At 44.7% G+C, this 16,740-nt stretch overlaps 1 protein-coding gene across 3 annotated transcripts in view; it reads left to right on the forward strand.

Annotated features, from left to right (window-relative positions):
• Nucleotides 1–16,410, forward strand: part of LOC148404750 (uncharacterized) — a 43,678-nt gene extending 27,268 nt beyond the window's left edge. The window contains exons 4-5 of one of the 3 annotated variants that reach the window (XR_015861607.1): nucleotides 11,868–12,874; nucleotides 12,974–16,410. Coding sequence is in view for 2 of the 3 variants with exons in the window: in XM_088391532.1 (XP_088247658.1) it covers nucleotides 12,160–12,874; nucleotides 12,994–13,187 (909 nt within the window). In the remaining variant the exon portion in view is untranslated. Of the gene's footprint in view, nucleotides 1–765; nucleotides 12,875–12,973 lie in introns of those variants that run through there. The other 2 variants (XM_088391532.1, XM_088391540.1) reach the window with 2 other exon arrangements.
• The last annotated feature ends 330 nt before the right edge of the window (nucleotides 16,411–16,740 follow it).

The following is a 16,740-nucleotide window of genomic DNA, read 5'->3' on the forward strand; positions in this document are numbered from 1 at the left end:
AAAAAGTAACGCACAAAGTGTTGCGTGCAGATATGGCTATATCAGCAAAACAGTTTAAGCGGTATTCCGAGAGATAAAAAGAGAAAGTGACGTTCTTTAAGGAAGATCAGAAGGTTCATGACGCATCGTTTGACGTGTTGTTTTCACGATCTGTTCTGGTGGACGCTGAGCTGTCAGCAGCATCTTGTTTGACACAACCGTCATCTCGCCCCTGACCCAGCCGTAATCCTTCTGTTCTGTTGTACAAGATAAGAATAAGCAAGGCAAAGCAGCAAGTATACTGAACAGTAACATTGTGAATAAGTACTCATTAGAGAACGCATGATAACATATATATACAATTTTTCTAACAGGGGGACTTGACACTTTTGGCTAGAGAGAGACTTTGAAATTCTGACATCAGTTGAATAAAATCTTTCCCCAATCAGCCGTGTGTCACTGAAGTTTTCCTTCCCCGAGCCAGCCACTTTTCCGCCGCTTGCTTTTGAAGAGCAGCTGACCACTGAAGAGAGTTCACCACAATGCTCACTTTGTGTCAAAAACGCACACGATCACAGCAACATACTCAGTTGATACCAGCTACCTTTAACTTACCGCTGCGCACAATTCAATGGGTATACAGGACCGTCTCAGAAAATTAGAATATTGTGCAAAAGTTCTTTATTTTCTGTAATGCAAGTAAAAAAACAAAAACGTCATACATTCTGGATTCATTACAAATCAACTGAAATATTGCAAGCCTTTTATTATTTTAATATAGCTGATTATGGCATATAGCTTAAGAAAACTCAAATATCCTATCTCAAAATATTAGAATATCAATAAAAAGTATACTAGTAGTTGTTAGAGATTTGTTCACTCAAACAATATCTTGCAAGAACCACACGGGAGACAAGTAAGTCCTTTTTGACACCTGCAGGTGGAGAGTTCACTCACTCCAGAATGAAGTCTGAACCCTTGTTCCTGCGAGGGGATATTTATTAAGAGAAACAGAGTGGGGGTTGAGAGTGGGCAAATGGCCGAAGCCCCTGGCTGATCAAAGCACAGAGTGGGGGACAGAGTAGACAAATGGTCGAAGCCCCTGACTGATCAAAGCACAGCAGGGGGTCCTTCACGATGTTGTGTGAACAAAACACTTTGGTTGCTTCCTCTGCAGCTAGTCAATCAGTTCAAAAGATCTTAGCACTTTGTTCTACTACTTTTGTTAAGACAGGACAAGCGAGTTTAATTATTACAGGTTACATTCCAACATAATCATAGGATCAAACTAACCAGAAAACCCTAACATCTCCCTCCTGATTTATCATATGATTATGTCACCCCAAACAACAAAGACAAGCAAGAAAACATATATACGTATAATGAAGAAGGCAGAATGGTAAAAATAAAAACAAGAAACAATGATAGCAACACCTTCCAGTGAAGATGAGGCATTACCTCAATACCCCAAATCAAACTTAATGTGTAAGCGAAAAACCTGCTGGCCAGATGTTATTAGCAGGAAAATTCTTACACGGTCCCTTTGGCCTAGGCGACCAGAATGCTATCAATAATAAAAAAAATAAAAAGAAAAACACAGAAACAGTACATCATTGTATCCATCACTTGCGAAGCATTTTCGATGGTCAAATCATCAAGTTTCTGTAAAACATGCTCAACAGAACAGCATCTACGCAATCCATGTTTCATTATCGTCATCACATCCGTCATCTCTAAGAAGTTGTATATGAACCTGGGCTACAGTAGAGGACACAAACTTCGACACAGCAGACTTCAAACATGGGATAACGCAGGTCGTAAACAAGCACAACACCACCAGCACAACAAGCACAGGAGACAGCAATTTCAACAGCAGTTGCCACCAGTTGCCAGAGAATAGCCATGAAAAGAAATCAAACTGATGTGGGACCTTGTCTTTAGACATGGCCTGCTGTAAGTTCTTCAGCGAATTCATGGCGTCGTTGATGTGGGTGTCATTTTCTCCTGGTATGTATGTGCAACAGGAAGTCCCAATGATGTGGCACACACCACCTTGTGCTGCCGTCAACAAGTCCAGAACCATCCTGTTTTGCAAGACCATCAGTCTAATAGCCTGAATCTCTCTGTTTTGTCCATCGTTGACTTGCAGTGAGAGATTCACAAAGGATTGAAAACGATAGTTCAGTGTCTCGATGAAGAGCGATAGTTTCCCAACCCCAATCTGAGGAAAGAGCGCAAGGACAACTTTGTCTCCGCCGGACCATACTTTATGGTCATCCGGAACGTTCGCACCCCAGACAGGGTCATGAGGGTCAAAGGTTGCAACTGCCCTGCGTCGACGTCCAGTAGAGTTATGTGCTCCTGTCAACAAATGGTGTCGTATCCTGTAGGTGTGGTCTGTCACCCACACTGGTGCACACACTCCTGTCCAGTTGGCGGGCAGCATCGGATAAACCTTGTGACCACAAAGCCACCAGCCATTCTGAATGAAGTATGTTCCGTTCGATGGTGTAGCCATGTTGGTGGGAGAGCCCTCACCACCTGAAATGGCTCTCTTATCTTGACACTCATCGGTGATGTCCAGAGCTCCCATCCAGTTTCCTCCTGGAGAGCAGTCGTCGTTAATGCAGACGTGGGTCTTGTTACCTTGGATGTAACATGTGTAGTTCACTCCGGCTGGTCTCTCCGTGTAGGCCACTTGTGGTATTGTCCGTCCTTTAACAGTCACATTGAGATTTGTCCAGAATAGCTGATCACAGGCACCGTCAGCAAGCCCAGGGCGGTAAGGGTCGGCATCCTTGACTGCGACGGCACGGTGCTGATATCCAACTCCTCCCATGGATGCCATACATTTCGCTTCAGTGACATTCATTGCTCTGGCCTCCAAGCGAACTTGCGTGGAGGAAGGGGGGAGTTTCGAACACACATAGCATCCCTCCTGTGTGTGAGCTCTCACAGTGAACCTGACATACCGGTACCAAGTGTTGGTTTCGTATGGGTTTCTGGGGTCCCATGACCAGTCCTCAAAGTTCTCATCATGTGACCATCGTTTACCACGGGCAACATTGTCATTTGGTCTGTTCAGATGAGTCAATAGACCATAGCACGCTCCAACCACAACGCAGCAGAGGATCCATCTGGCATATGGAGCCCCGTTGCTACTAGGATGGCAGAGACACCGGGACATCCCCACCGCTCCGAATTAGGGGTCCAGCACTCTCTGCAACTTGCAGTGGCTGAGGTGAATCCAACTGGGCCGTTGAGAAATTTTAATCGCCGTGGGAGTAGCAAGCAAGACTTGAAACGGTCCCTCCCACCGTGGGCTGGTCCAGTTCTTTCTTTTGATGACCTTGATGTAGACCCAGTCTCCTGGATTGATGGGGTTGTCCACCTGTGAAGGAGAGAGATCAGGCGGCAGTAAATTTGCATTTGACACATCTTTCAGTTTGAGCGTCCTGATTAGATAATCTGCCAAGGTCTGTTCTTCATCTGCTTTTTGCAAATCTGCAGGGAACACTGGTAGTCTATATGGTCTCCCATGTATGATTTCAAAAGGTGTTAGTCCTTCTGAAGTGGGAGTAATTCTCATATAGAGCTTCACTAAGTCAAGGCACTCTGGCCAAGGTCTGCCTGTTGTTTCCATGCATTTTTTCAACCTGCTTTTGATGGTAAAATTTGCCCGTTCAACCAGGCCTGCGCTCGAAGGATGCCAAGCACAGTGGTTTTTTAACGTTATTCCAAGGTGTACAGCCATGTTCTGCACAACTTGGTTCACAAAGTGTGGACCATTGTCACTGTAAATGGTTTGGGGGATGCCATGATTTGGTATGATGGTTTTGCAGATGGCTTTTGCCACTGTTAAGGCATCTGCGCGTTTGGATGGAACTATTTCCACCCATTTGGAAAATGCATCAATCATCACTAGGCAGTATTTGTGAGGTCCACTTTGTGTGAGTTCAATAAAATCCATATGCATGATTTGAAATGGATAAGAGGGTTTTGGAAATGAGCCTCTCTTAGGTCTCATGTTTCCTTGTGGATTATGTTTCACACAAACAGGACATGCTTTACAAAATTTTTTTAAGTAAGCATCTAAACCAAAGGTAGTGAATTGTTGATCTATGATGGTCTTCATCCCTCCTGTCGACACATGGCAAAGCCCATGTGTCGCAAGCGCTGCTGCCTTAAAAAGTGATTTTGGTAAAACAGGTTTGTCATTGATGCGGTGGATATTATCTGTATCCACTATTGCACCTTTTGTCGTCCACATTCGTTTCTCCACCATTGGAGCATTGCCCTGCATATCTGCCAGTATAGTCTTATCTATGAGTTGTGTGTCCTCTGAACCCATTAAAAAAAATTCATGGCCATGTCTCCCTGCAGCTGCTTCTTTTGCAATTTTGTCTGCTAATCTGTTTCCATTTGAGACTTCATCCCTGCCTGTGGTGTGAGCAGCACATTTACACACAGCGAGTTTAGCAGGTAAAAGAATGGCCTGCAACAAGTCTTTTAACAAGGCGGCATGGGTAATTGGCTTACCGGTTGATGTTGTCATCCCTCTGCGCTCCCATTGTTTTGCAAAATAGAACAGAGTAGAAAACGCATACTGACTGTCTGTGTATACAGTGACTTCCTTATCTCCCGCTAATTGACAAGCTCTTGTTAGAGCAATCAGCTCAGCAGCCTGTGCTGACCTGGTGTATGGAAGCTTCTCTGCTTCAACAATCTGGTTTGGCAATTTCACAATTGCATAACCACTTTGATTGTTTCCTTGAGGATCCTTTGAACATGATCCATCCACAAACCACTTTTCCCCTTTATCAAGCGGTGTGTCACTTAAATCTTCTCTGGGCAGCTGTAGATGTTCTGTAGCATCCAAACAGTTATGTGGTGTTCCATCCCCTGGCAACGGAATCAACGTTGCTGGGTTAAGGACTGTGCACCTCTTTATCACAATGTGTGGTTGTGACAGAAGTATAGCAGTGTAGGACAGATGTCTGGCTGGTGACAAAAAGTTCATTTTGCTTTGCAGCAGCAACACATCTACAGCATGTGGAACTAGCAGCTCCATTTTGTGAAATAGCACCACATCTGCAGATTGTCTCACTGCAAGCGCCGCCGCGCATACTGCTTGAACACAGTCTGGCAATGACAGAGCCACTGGATCCAGTTTTTTTGAATAGAATGCAATTGGTCTTAGTTTGTTGCCATGACCCTGCAGCAACACTGAGGTCATAAAACCATTCCTGCAGTCTGCTGTTTGCACAAAGGTTTTATTGTAGTCTGGCAAGATAAGAGTTGTGGTTTCTACCAGAGCCTGTTTCAGCACTACAAAAGCATCATCCGCTGCTGGTGTCCGCGTGATTTTTTCTGTCATTGTCATGGGAACTCCATGCGCAATATCCAGCAGCGGTTGTGTTTTCTCCGCATAATGTGGGATCCATGGTCTGCAGTAATTGCAGAGCCCCAAAAATGACATCATTTGTTTTTTAGTTTCAGGTTTCGGTGCATCTGAAATAATCTGCTTTCTGGCTCTTTGTATCTGTCTTCCAGAAGCCGACAAAGTGTGACCTAAATAGTTCACTTCCTGTCGGACCCATTGTAACTTATTTTTGTTCACTTTATTCCCTGTTTTGCAGAGATAGTGTAACAATGCTAAGGAGTCTGCCTTGCAAGCAGCTTCAGTTTCAGAGGCTACCAGGAGATCATCTACATAAACTAGAAGTTGGCTTTTGTTTGACATCTGAAAATCAGCCAAACAGGCCATGATAGCTTGAGTGAAAATAGTTGGACTATCAGCAAATCCTTGTGGCAATCTGGTGTATGTATAGCTTTGTCCTTTAAAGGTAAAAGCGAACCAAAACTGTGAGTCTGGGTGAATTGGCACTGAGAAAAATGCATTGCTGAGATCAATTACTGTGAAAAACTTCCGATTAGGTTTCAAAGTGTTCAGAAGTGTGTGTGGGTCAGGCACATTGGGTGCTCTTGTTTGCACTGCATCATTCACTGCTCGTAAATCTTGTATCATTCGCCAATTAATTTTGTTGGCCTTTTGGACTGGAAAAATGGGAGTGTTGCAAGGAGAATCCGAGCATTCCCTAATGATTCCTCCTGCCAAAAGATCATTTATAACAGGGGCAATCCCATTTATTGCCTCCTGTTTTAAAGGATATTGCTTAACTCTCGGACGCCACTCTGATCTTGGTTTGATCTGTACTGGGGAAATGGATCGTAAAAGACCTACATCAGATGGGCCCTTGGTCCACAGTTTTTCAGGAAGCCCAGCCAATTCCCCCTCCTCCTTTTCATTCAAACAAATGTCAACTAGTCAGGGAAGCGCACAAGCTCCTGCTCTGCCTACAGCCACTTCACACACCGTTTGCTTCCACACGTCACAACTGGTACTGTAGCTCCACCCATCACCTTTGTCCTCATAATCAGTCACAGATCCAGCAAGTGTAATTCGGGAACCCACATCTTCCCACGTTATACTGTGAGGTTTAAACAATGAGATGTGGGGTACAGCCAACAATTTGTATCTGTCTTTCTGAGGAGCGGGCAAGAGTACAGCAGCAGCCGCAAATGACCTGCGATCAGTGTACAGAGCAGTGATTTTTAAAGGTACTTCTGTGTCGCTGAGAAAACTTCCAATATAGTCATCTTGTGGATCAGTGAGAATATTCATGGTGACATGTAATTCAGTACAAGTCATTTCTGATTCAGGTTGGGACAATTGTTTTCGAGCTTCACTCAGCAATCTGCTTGGGAGTTTAGGATTTCGTTCAGGAGGGATGGCATAGGAGCAGCAGATCTGTTCACCTGCTTGTGCAGCATATGAGTCCACATCTCCCACTCTACATGCTCGCATGCCATCCTTTACTGGAATTATTGCAATTCCCAACCGAGTCATCAGATCTCGTCCCAGCAGGTTTATGGGACATTTTGGAGATAGGACAATCGAAACTGAAACCATGCTTCCAGTTTCCTTATCCCTCACTTCAACTGGATTAGAGATACTCTCCTTGTGTACCTGCCCATCAGCAGATTTCACCCAAATAGTATTTTGGGAGGCTTTTAGATTTGGGACTTTAGTTTTTACCACGGTTTTACAAGCCCCGGTATCACACAAAAACTCGACATCACTTCCTCCAATGTTTAGAGTAACATATGGTTTTTCTTTTAATGCACTCAGAATGTCCCATGCTGTATGGACATCTACTATTTCTTCCTCTATAGGAGCACCAGAAGTCAAAGGGGGGGGATCTAGTCATGCAGAGAATTTGGCCTTTCCTCTGCCCCTTCCTGCACCCTTTGAGTGATATTGTTTTTTTCTAAAACATTCCTTTGACCAGTGGCCACGTTTCCCACAGTTCCAACAGTTGTCAGAATCTCGTGGGGGTTTTGAATTATATGGCGGCCTGCGACCTTGTTGGCCTCTACCTCTTTCTCTGCCTTGCTGGGACCCTTGGAAGAAGACTGTTGTATCTTCATCTAGTTCATCATCATCATCATCTAGATGAAATACATCAGAACTTTTGCCTTTTTTGATCACTTTTTCAGCATGTCTGGCCCATTGCATAGTTGTTGTCACACTTGCAACATCCACTTCCACCAAATGTTTCCTCACCCAGTTGCCTATTTCAGGGCGGAAATTAGTGAGGAGCGCATTTTTAAGCTGTTGTTGATAAGCACTCTCAGCTGTATCATTGAATGGGATGCCACTATGCACCCTGAATTCTTTTTCAAATCTCAAACGAAAATCATCAGTATCTTCGCCAGGCTTCTGTTTTATTCCTGCCAAATGACCATAATTCGCTCGTCTTTGAAATATAGTTCGCACTCTTTGCACAAGACCATTCCATTGTGCTGCATACTCCCCTCCCAATTGATTTTCCTCAATGGGATAGGGAAAAGGCCCTTGATTATTTCTACCTGTATAATTTCCTCTAACCTTCGCCCAGTCTTTTCCCAAGGAGGACATTGCAGCTTCTCCTGCCTCATGTCCATTCAGTCTATAGGAATGTATAATTCCAGCCATGTCCTCTGCCCATTTATCTGGGTCTTCAGCAACAGGGATAACCCCTTCAACTGCTTTTCTTGCCTCTTCCAAAGTCCATGGCCGGAAAACATATGTATGTGGGAGTTGGCCTTCCCCTACATTAGGGTTTGGCACCTGTATCATTGGGCATACATCAACCTTGTCTAAATTTTGAGAAAATCTAGCAGCAGTGGTCAAACTCCTTGTTTGTACAGGACTTCTACGAACGTGACCCTGACTTCCTTTGCTGTTATATGGGGGGGGATGCAGGTTTGTTAAGCTTGGATACAAGTTTTGCGTACGAGCGGAAGGCCCCTCTTGCTCCTCTGCTCGAGCTGCCCCTTCAGCGTCGGCTGGAGCCGCGGCCGCAGCAGTGCGCCTGCGCACTGTGGCCTCATTGTCTTCCGGCCTGACAAACATAGTCTCAGCCTCATCACCTTTCATCTTTCTATCTTTTGTCTTTTGGATTTGTTCCCTTCTCTCTCGTGAAGCTTTTAACCAGATTTTAGCACAATCCAATTCTCTCTCTTTTCTCTTCTTTTTCAGCCCATTTTTCTTTTTATCCACACTCTCTTCCAAAACATCAACTACTATCTTCCACACTTCAACTCTCAACTTCCCTTCAACTCCATACTTTTTCTTCCACTTTGGCATATATTGCATACAATTAAGAAATCTACTCGCCATGTACTTCTCATCTCCATCAAGAGGTAGAGATTTACCGTTTTTATTTCCCATATTAATTCTAGTAGGTTTAGGTTATACAATTACTTCTTCTCAAAAATATTATTATTATTATTATTACTTATTTATTTATTTGAGGATCCTCAATGCAGGTTTAAATTGACCTTTCAACAAATTACTAGCTTGTATTATTGCCGTGGATCAATGCTAGAACTGCTATTTAGTCAATTTATCCTATCAGTCACACACTCAATCACACAAGTTATCCCTGCCTACGCGAAGTCCTCCCTTTCTGCATAAAAAAAAGGGAGCTGCTTCATCCAGTGAGGGGACTCTACAACACCCCCCACCTTCCCTGGAAACTAAAGACAAAAGTCCTTGTCCCCAGCCCTGCCAACGCGAGGTTGTACTCTTTAGAATAGTGGTCGTCAAATAATGAACCACGGAGGTACTGAGATTTTATAACAGTTTGAGAACCACTGCTCCAAAAGAGACACCTCATCCAGAGGGGGACTCTACAACACCCCCTCCTTCCACAAAATTTACTTTTTCCTGTGCACTTCTACCTTTTTACGCGTTTCACAAACAACAACACAATCACACAGCTTCAGGCCTTTAACTTACTTGTCACCTGGTTCGTTGCACTGCCGGGTCCCGTCAATCCACCTCTGTCAGACGAAGGCAGACCTAAGATGCTGGCCCAGCGAAGAATTTCCTTCCCAGGTCTTTCTTTACCAGGTCCGGCTAATGGACGCTGGCCCGTCGACGGTGTGCAGCGCGTCGTCCTCCGTCAGCCAGATGATGGGTATGAGGGTCCCGGGTTTCGGCACCAAAATGTTAGAGATTTGTTCACTCAAACAATATCTTGCAAGAACCACACGGGAGACAAGTAAGTCCTTTTTGACACCTGCAGGTGGAGAGTTCACTCACTCCAGAATGAAGTCTGAACCCTTGTTCCTGCGAGGGGATATTTATTAAGAGAAACAGAGTGGGGGTTGAGAGTGGGCAAATGGCCGAAGCCCCTGGCTGATCAAAGCACAGAGTGGGGGACAGAGTAGACAAATGGTCGAAGCCCCTGACTGATCAAAGCACAGCAGGGGGTCCTTCACGATGTTGTGTGAACAAAACACTTTGGTTGCTTCCTCTGCAGCTAGTCAATCAGTTCAAAAGATCTTAGCACTTTGTTCTACTACTTTTGTTAAGACAGGACAAGCGAGTTTAATTATTACAGGTTACATTCCAACATAATCATAGGATCAAACTAACCAGAAAACCCTAACAGTAGTATATTCAACTAATCACTTGAATCGTCTAATTACCTTGAAACACCTGCAAGGGTTTCCTGAGCCTTGAAAAACACTCAGCTTGGTTCAGTAAACTAAATCACAATTATGGGGAAGACTGATGATCTGACTGCTGTCCAGAGGACAATCATTGACACCCTCCATCAGGAGGGTAAGACACAAAAATAAATTTCTCAAAGAGCAAATTGTTCACAGAGTGCAGTTTCAAAGCACATCCACAAAAAGTCTGTTGGAAGGGGGAAATGTGGCAGGAAACGCTGCACAACCAAGAGAAATGAGCATTGTGAAGAAGACTCGCTTCCAGAATTTGGGGGAGCTTCAAAAACAGTGGACTGAAGCTGGAGTCCAGGTATCAAAAGCCACTGTTCACAGACGTGTCCGGGAAATGGGCTACAATAGCCGTACTCCCATGGTCAAGCCACTTCTGAACTCAAGACAACGAAAGAAGCGTCTGACTTGGGCTATGGAAAAGAAGCACTGGACAGTTGGACAGTGGTCCAAAGTCCTCTTTTTAGACGAAAGCAAGTTTTGTATTTCATTTCGAAGTCAAGGCACCAGAATCTGGAGAAAGGCTGGAGAGGAGCAAAATCCAAGTTGCTTGAAATCCAGTGTGAAGTTCCCACAGTCAGCGATGGTTTGGGGAGCAATGTCAGCTGCTGGTGTTGGTCCACCGTGTTTCCAGTCCAGATTAAATGCACCTGTGTACCAAGAGATTTTAGAGCACTACATGCTTCCATCTGGTGAAAAGCTCTATGGAGATGATGATTTCATTTTCCAGCATGATCTGGCACCTGCCTACAGTGCCAAAACCACCAGCAAATGGTAGACTGACCGTGGCATTGCTGTCCTCGATTGGCCTGCCAATTCCCCTGACCTGAATCCCATTAGAGAATTTGTGGGGTATTGCGAAGAAGAAGCTGAAAGACACCAAACCCAACAATGCAAATGAGCTAAAGGCCGGTATTGAAGCATCCTGGGCATCCACAACACCTCAGCAATGCTACAGGCTGACTGCCTCCATGTCACGCCGCATTGGTTGCAGTAATCCATGAAAAAGGATTCCCAACCAAGTACTGAGTGCATTAATGGATATTTTCAAATGTTTGATTTTTTTTTTTGCTGATTTAAATATTTATTTTTACTTGGTCTGAGGAAATATTCTAATATTTTGAGATGGAATATTTGAGTTTTCTTAAGCTGTATGCCATAATCAGCAATATTAAAATAATAAAAGGCTTGCAATATTTCAGTTGATTTGTAATGAATCCAAAATGTATGACATTTTTGGTTTTTTAATTGCATTACAGAAAATAAAGAACTTTATCACAATATTCTAATTTTCTGAGACAGTCCTGTAATGTCTAGACCCCGAATGTAAGACAACCCCCACTTTTTCAGTCTTATTTCAATGCAAAAAAAATCTTATTTTCGGACCAATACAGTATACATAATATACAGAAGTTGTGTTGCTTTGTTTTAAACAACCACTGATCTATGTGAAGTGTGGTTATCTCTGTGACCTGATTTTAGGTCAATGGAATAAAATAGACGATGTGATGTTTTGCTGACATCAAACAAATAAATCTGTTGGTTCCCAAGAACACGGTTTTAATATATCCAACACGCAACTTCACATACACCGACGGCCATTAACTGTCACCCTTCTCATCGTCCAAACACGCCTTAACATTCCTTATACTCACAAGAGTTAACTGTGTGTGTACTTCAGGTACCATAGAAATTTCCATACATAACATCTCCCCCTTTTAAAATCATATACTGCAGATGCTGGCTGACCAGGTGATAGACATGGAGAAATTTCTACCAAATTCACTAATCATTGTTCTGGGTGATTTTAACAGGGTGAACCTCGCACATGAACTCCCCAAATACAGACAGCACTTAACGTGTCCCACCAGAGGGGCACAGACACTGGGCCACTGCTACACCATAATAAAGCATGCATACCAGTCTGTGGCTCATGCTGCTTTAGGACTCTTGGACCACTGTCTAATTCATCCAGGCAGAAATTAAAAACCTCTCAGCCTGTGGTGAGGACTGTGAAGAAGTGGACAGTGGAGTCAAGACAGGACCTCCAAGCCTGCTTTGACTGCACCGTTTGGGGAGTTTTTGAAGCTGCAACTTCAGACCTGCATGAACTCACTGACACTGTCACATCATACATCAGTTTTTGTGAGGATCTGTGTGCAGACTAAGACCTTCTGCGACAAACCTTGGTTTACACCGAACCTCAGGAGGCTGCGCAAAGTCAAGGAGGAGGCCTACAGGAGCGGCGAGCGGGACCTGTTCGAGCAGACCAGAAACACACTGAACCGAGAGGCCAGGAAAGCCAGGAGGTGTTACGGGGACAACCTGGAGAGACACCTCTCAGCCAATCCTGATCCCTCAACAGTGTGGAAAGGTTTGCAGAGCGTCACGGGCTTCAAGAAACGAACCTACCGTCCTGTGAAGACCCCAAGGCTTGCTAACCAGCTAAACAGGTTCTACTGCAGGTTTGATCGGTCCTCCTACACAACAGGACCTCCTGCAGCACAATCAACAAACTCACCTCCCCCCACAACCGCTCTGTCCACACCTCCATCACCGTTGTCACCTACTCTCTCTCTTGCAGAGGCCGCGCCCACACTCCAGATCCGCGAGGAGGAAGTGTGCCAGATGTTCCGGAGACAAAAGATCAGGAAGGCACCAAGCCCAGACGGCGTGTCACCTTCCTGCTTGAAAGTCTGTGCTGAACAGCTGGCACCCACCTTTGCACGGATCTTCAACCGTTCCCTGGAGCTGTGTGAGGTGCCCTCGTGCTTCAAGAGCTCCACCATCGTACCGGTGGCCAAGAAGCCTGCCATCACAGGTTTGAATGACTATAGACCTGTCGCCCTGATATCTGTGGTCATGAAATCTTTCGAGAGGTTAGTGTTGAACCACGGGCCCCCTGCTTGACCCCCTCCAGTTTGCCTACCGGGCAAACAGGTCGGTGGACGATGCGGTCAACATGGGACTGCACTACATCCTGCACCACCTGGACACCCCAGGAATGTACGCCACGATCCTGTTTGTGGACTTCAGCTCGGCGTTCAACACCATCGCTCCTGACATCCTCCAACAGAAGCTCATCCAGCTCACGGTGCCTGCCTCCACCTGTCAGTGGATCACCAGCTTCCTGACCAACAGGAGACAGCGTGTGAGGCTGGGGACCATCACATCTGACACCCGTACCACCAATACTGGCGCCCCTCAGGGGCGCGTCCCCTCCCCACTGCTCTTCTCTCTCTACACCAATGATTTCACATCAGGTGACTCTCCTGTGAAGCTCCTGAAGTGGTCTCTTCTCAAGGTTTCTCATTTCCTGTAGTTGGAGTTTTGAGTTTTTCCTTGCCCTCCTGGGAGTTTAAAATCAGGGGATGTTTGAGAATATTTGTCATTTTTCACACGTCCTGAGTGTTGTTAGTCACCTAAATGTTGAACAGAGGCTGTGATGTACTGAAGTCAAATTCCTTGTTTGGCACATGGCGATTAAAAATTCTTGAATCTTGAATAACAAAAATCCCTCAACTTAATCCCATGCATCAAAATCAATCCTATTCCTTATGTTGAGTTTACATCCAGAGCAGATAAATGTAACCATTTTCTTTTCATATTCTGGAAAAATGTTTTAAAATATATTTTCAATCACTCATCGTACAACCAGTTCTGAATTTTTCCCCCATTTTCTTTTTTTTTTCCCCACATCAACAATGTTCTCATAAATCCAGTCTGTTGGCTGATTTACTCACTCTTCCTGAACGAGTGATGGTGACTCTCTCCCGAGTAGGTGAAACAGATGATCCAGTGGCAGGTGTCTCTATCTGGCTGGGATTCATACTTACATTTATCCCAAAGTAACCAGTCCTTTCAGCTGAATTGTTGTGGAAGACTGTCATTACCCGAAGATAATGTAGGTGCTTTCTGTAGATGACGTCTGTTCCGTCTATACTGTCCTCTATCAGTAGACTCCACCAAGTAGGACCTTGGAGTAGAACTGGCTTGTACCACTGTACCTGGGGTTGTCCATTGTCTCTCATCGTCCAGTTTCATGAGAACCATGTCCCCTGGACTCAGCTGCGGAAGATTCCTCACTCCATTCCTGCGATTGTAGTAATAAGCTTGCATTTGGTTAGCAGCTGCATCCCTTCGTCGCACTTTGTCTTTGTGCGGCCATCCTGGATCTAGATTCTTGGACAAGGTTGGGAGAGTTGTTCTGATCTTTCGACCCATCAACAGCTTGGCAGGACTCACTCCCGTGGATGATGATGGTGTAGCTCTGTATGTCATCAAGGCCAGGAGAGGATCTTACTGTTTAAAAAAAGCTTTTGCTACCTGCATAGCCCTCTCTGCCTGTCCATTACTTTGAGCATAATGTGGACTAGATGTCAAATAGATAAAGTCATATTCTTTACTGAACTGCCTGAACTCCTCTGACACTAATTGACATCCATTATCGCTGACTAACATTTCTGGAATACCATAATGTGCAAATATGGCTTTCAGCTTACCAATGACTTGCTTGCTTGTGATCAACGGCACATGTAAAATCTCAATGTACCTTGAATAGTAGTCAGTCACTACCAAAGATGACTGCTTCCTATGCTCACACAGATCTATGCCTACCTTTTGCCATGGCCTGGATGGTAACTCACTTGGCATTAAAGGCTCTTTTCTCTGTGTGACTCTGTTTTCTCTGCAAAAGTTGAGTTACTATTGTCTTGATGTCCTGTGAGATTCTCGGCCACCATACTGACCGATTAGCTCTTTCTCTACATTTTACCAACCCTTGTTGCCCATCGTGAATCTTGTCTATGATCTCATTCCTCATTGATTTGGGAATAACAATATCATTTCCTCTGGTGATCAGTCCTACCAGTGACAGTTCCCCTCTCACTTGGTAAAATTCTTAAGTGACTCAGGTACCTGCTTCTCATACTCAGGCCACCCCCTTTTAATAATCTCTCTCACCAGCTGTAGGTGGGAGTCCTCAGCAGTGTGTTCCTTTAGCTCTTCCATTCTTTGTGGGGTAGCTGGGAGATGCGTGAAGATGGACTCGATGTATGCAGCAACATCATCATTGTACGTATCGTCACTCTCACCTTGAATAGGGCCTCTGGAAAGAGCATCTGCCACAGCTAGTGTTTTTCCCAGAGCATATACAGCTTCTGCATTAAATCGCATCAATCTCATGAGAAGCCTCTGACATCTTATGGGAACGTTATCCAAGTCTTTGCTGTTCATGAGTGGTACTAAGGGCTTGTGATCCGTGATAAGCTTGAAATGGTCCAATCCAAACTAGTATTTATCAAAATGTCCGCATGCCCACACACTGGCAAGGCATTCTTTTTCTATTTGTGTGTATCGCGTTTCAGCATATCTGAGTGTCTTGGAACAATATGCAACAGGTTTCCAATCCTCACCTTGTTGTTGATGCAAAACTGCATCCAGCCCATAACTGCTGGCATCGGCTGACACCACTGTCGGTCTGGTTGCATCATACAAGGTGAGTACAGGCGCTGACGTTAAAGCTATCTTCAAATTTTAGAAGGCTGACTGTTGCGCGGGCCCCCACTGCCATTCAACTGTCCCTTTGAGCCGCCCATACAGTGGTTGACCTCTGGTGGATAAGTCTGGGATGAACTTGGCCACGTAGTTCACTATTCCCAAGAACCTCTTGAGCTCTGACACATTTTGAGGCTGTGGAAAGTCATTAATGCCAGCTATCCTTTTCCTATTAGGTCTGACACCATTCTCGTCAAAAACATGTCCCAGAAAATAAATCTGCCGCTGTTTAAACTTGCACTTGGCTCTGTTTAATTTAAGACCTGATTCCTCAATCCTCTTCAGCACCTGCTCCAGGCGTTTGTAATGGACCTCCTCGGTTTCACCATGAACGAGGATGTCATCCATGTAGACTTCAGTTCCATCCAACCCCTGCAGGGTCTCTGCCATTTTTCGTTGGAAAATTTCAGGAGCACTTGTTATTCCAAATGGGAGTCTTCGAAAGGCGTACCTCCCAAATAGCGTAATGAAGGTGAGAGAATAATATAATGCGGCAGGCTTTGATGTCTATTCATATGCAAATGAGTTAGAGGGTCATAAAATTTTATGATCTATTGATGTTAAGATTTATGACGTATTTTATTGGGGGTCATAAATTCTTTAGCGGGTTGGGGGCATCAAGATGGCGCCAGTCGTGACGGCGCCATCTTTGACTGTCGCCATTTTGGTTGGCTGGCGCCATTTTTAAGATGTGGATATGTATGGGTATGTATTTTTATGACTCAAGACAGGTGCAGCACCTGAGCTAGCTTTGCTAACAGCCCTCTGAGTTACCTTTGCATCCGGCCTGTACGTGTGAGATTGGAGGGGAGCCTTTTTCTTGAGAAGCTGAAGGGGAGGGGGTGTTTGTGATTGGGTGGGGGGTTTGTGACAGGGGGCAGCATTATAGGTGTCAAAGTTGGTTGGAAGAGAGTCGCATATAATTTGAGAAACAATAGCTCAGCCAAAGTTATCTGAAAGCGAGAGACGCATGTAATTTGGTAAACATTGCTTTAGAGGATCAAGGGGCTTTTGTTGAGAAAATCACACTGTTAAAAGTCACAAGTTATCTCTAATGTAATTTGACAAACAATAGTGGAGTCGGCATTACTGGGGCCAAGGATATGCGGTATAGACGTCTTTGATGCGTCA

Source organism: Syngnathus floridae, chromosome 1, assembly GCF_059516105.1.
Source record: "Syngnathus floridae isolate MCC-2025c chromosome 1, RoL_Sflo_1.0, whole genome shotgun sequence".
Lineage (NCBI taxonomy): Eukaryota > Metazoa > Chordata > Actinopteri > Syngnathiformes > Syngnathidae > Syngnathus > Syngnathus floridae.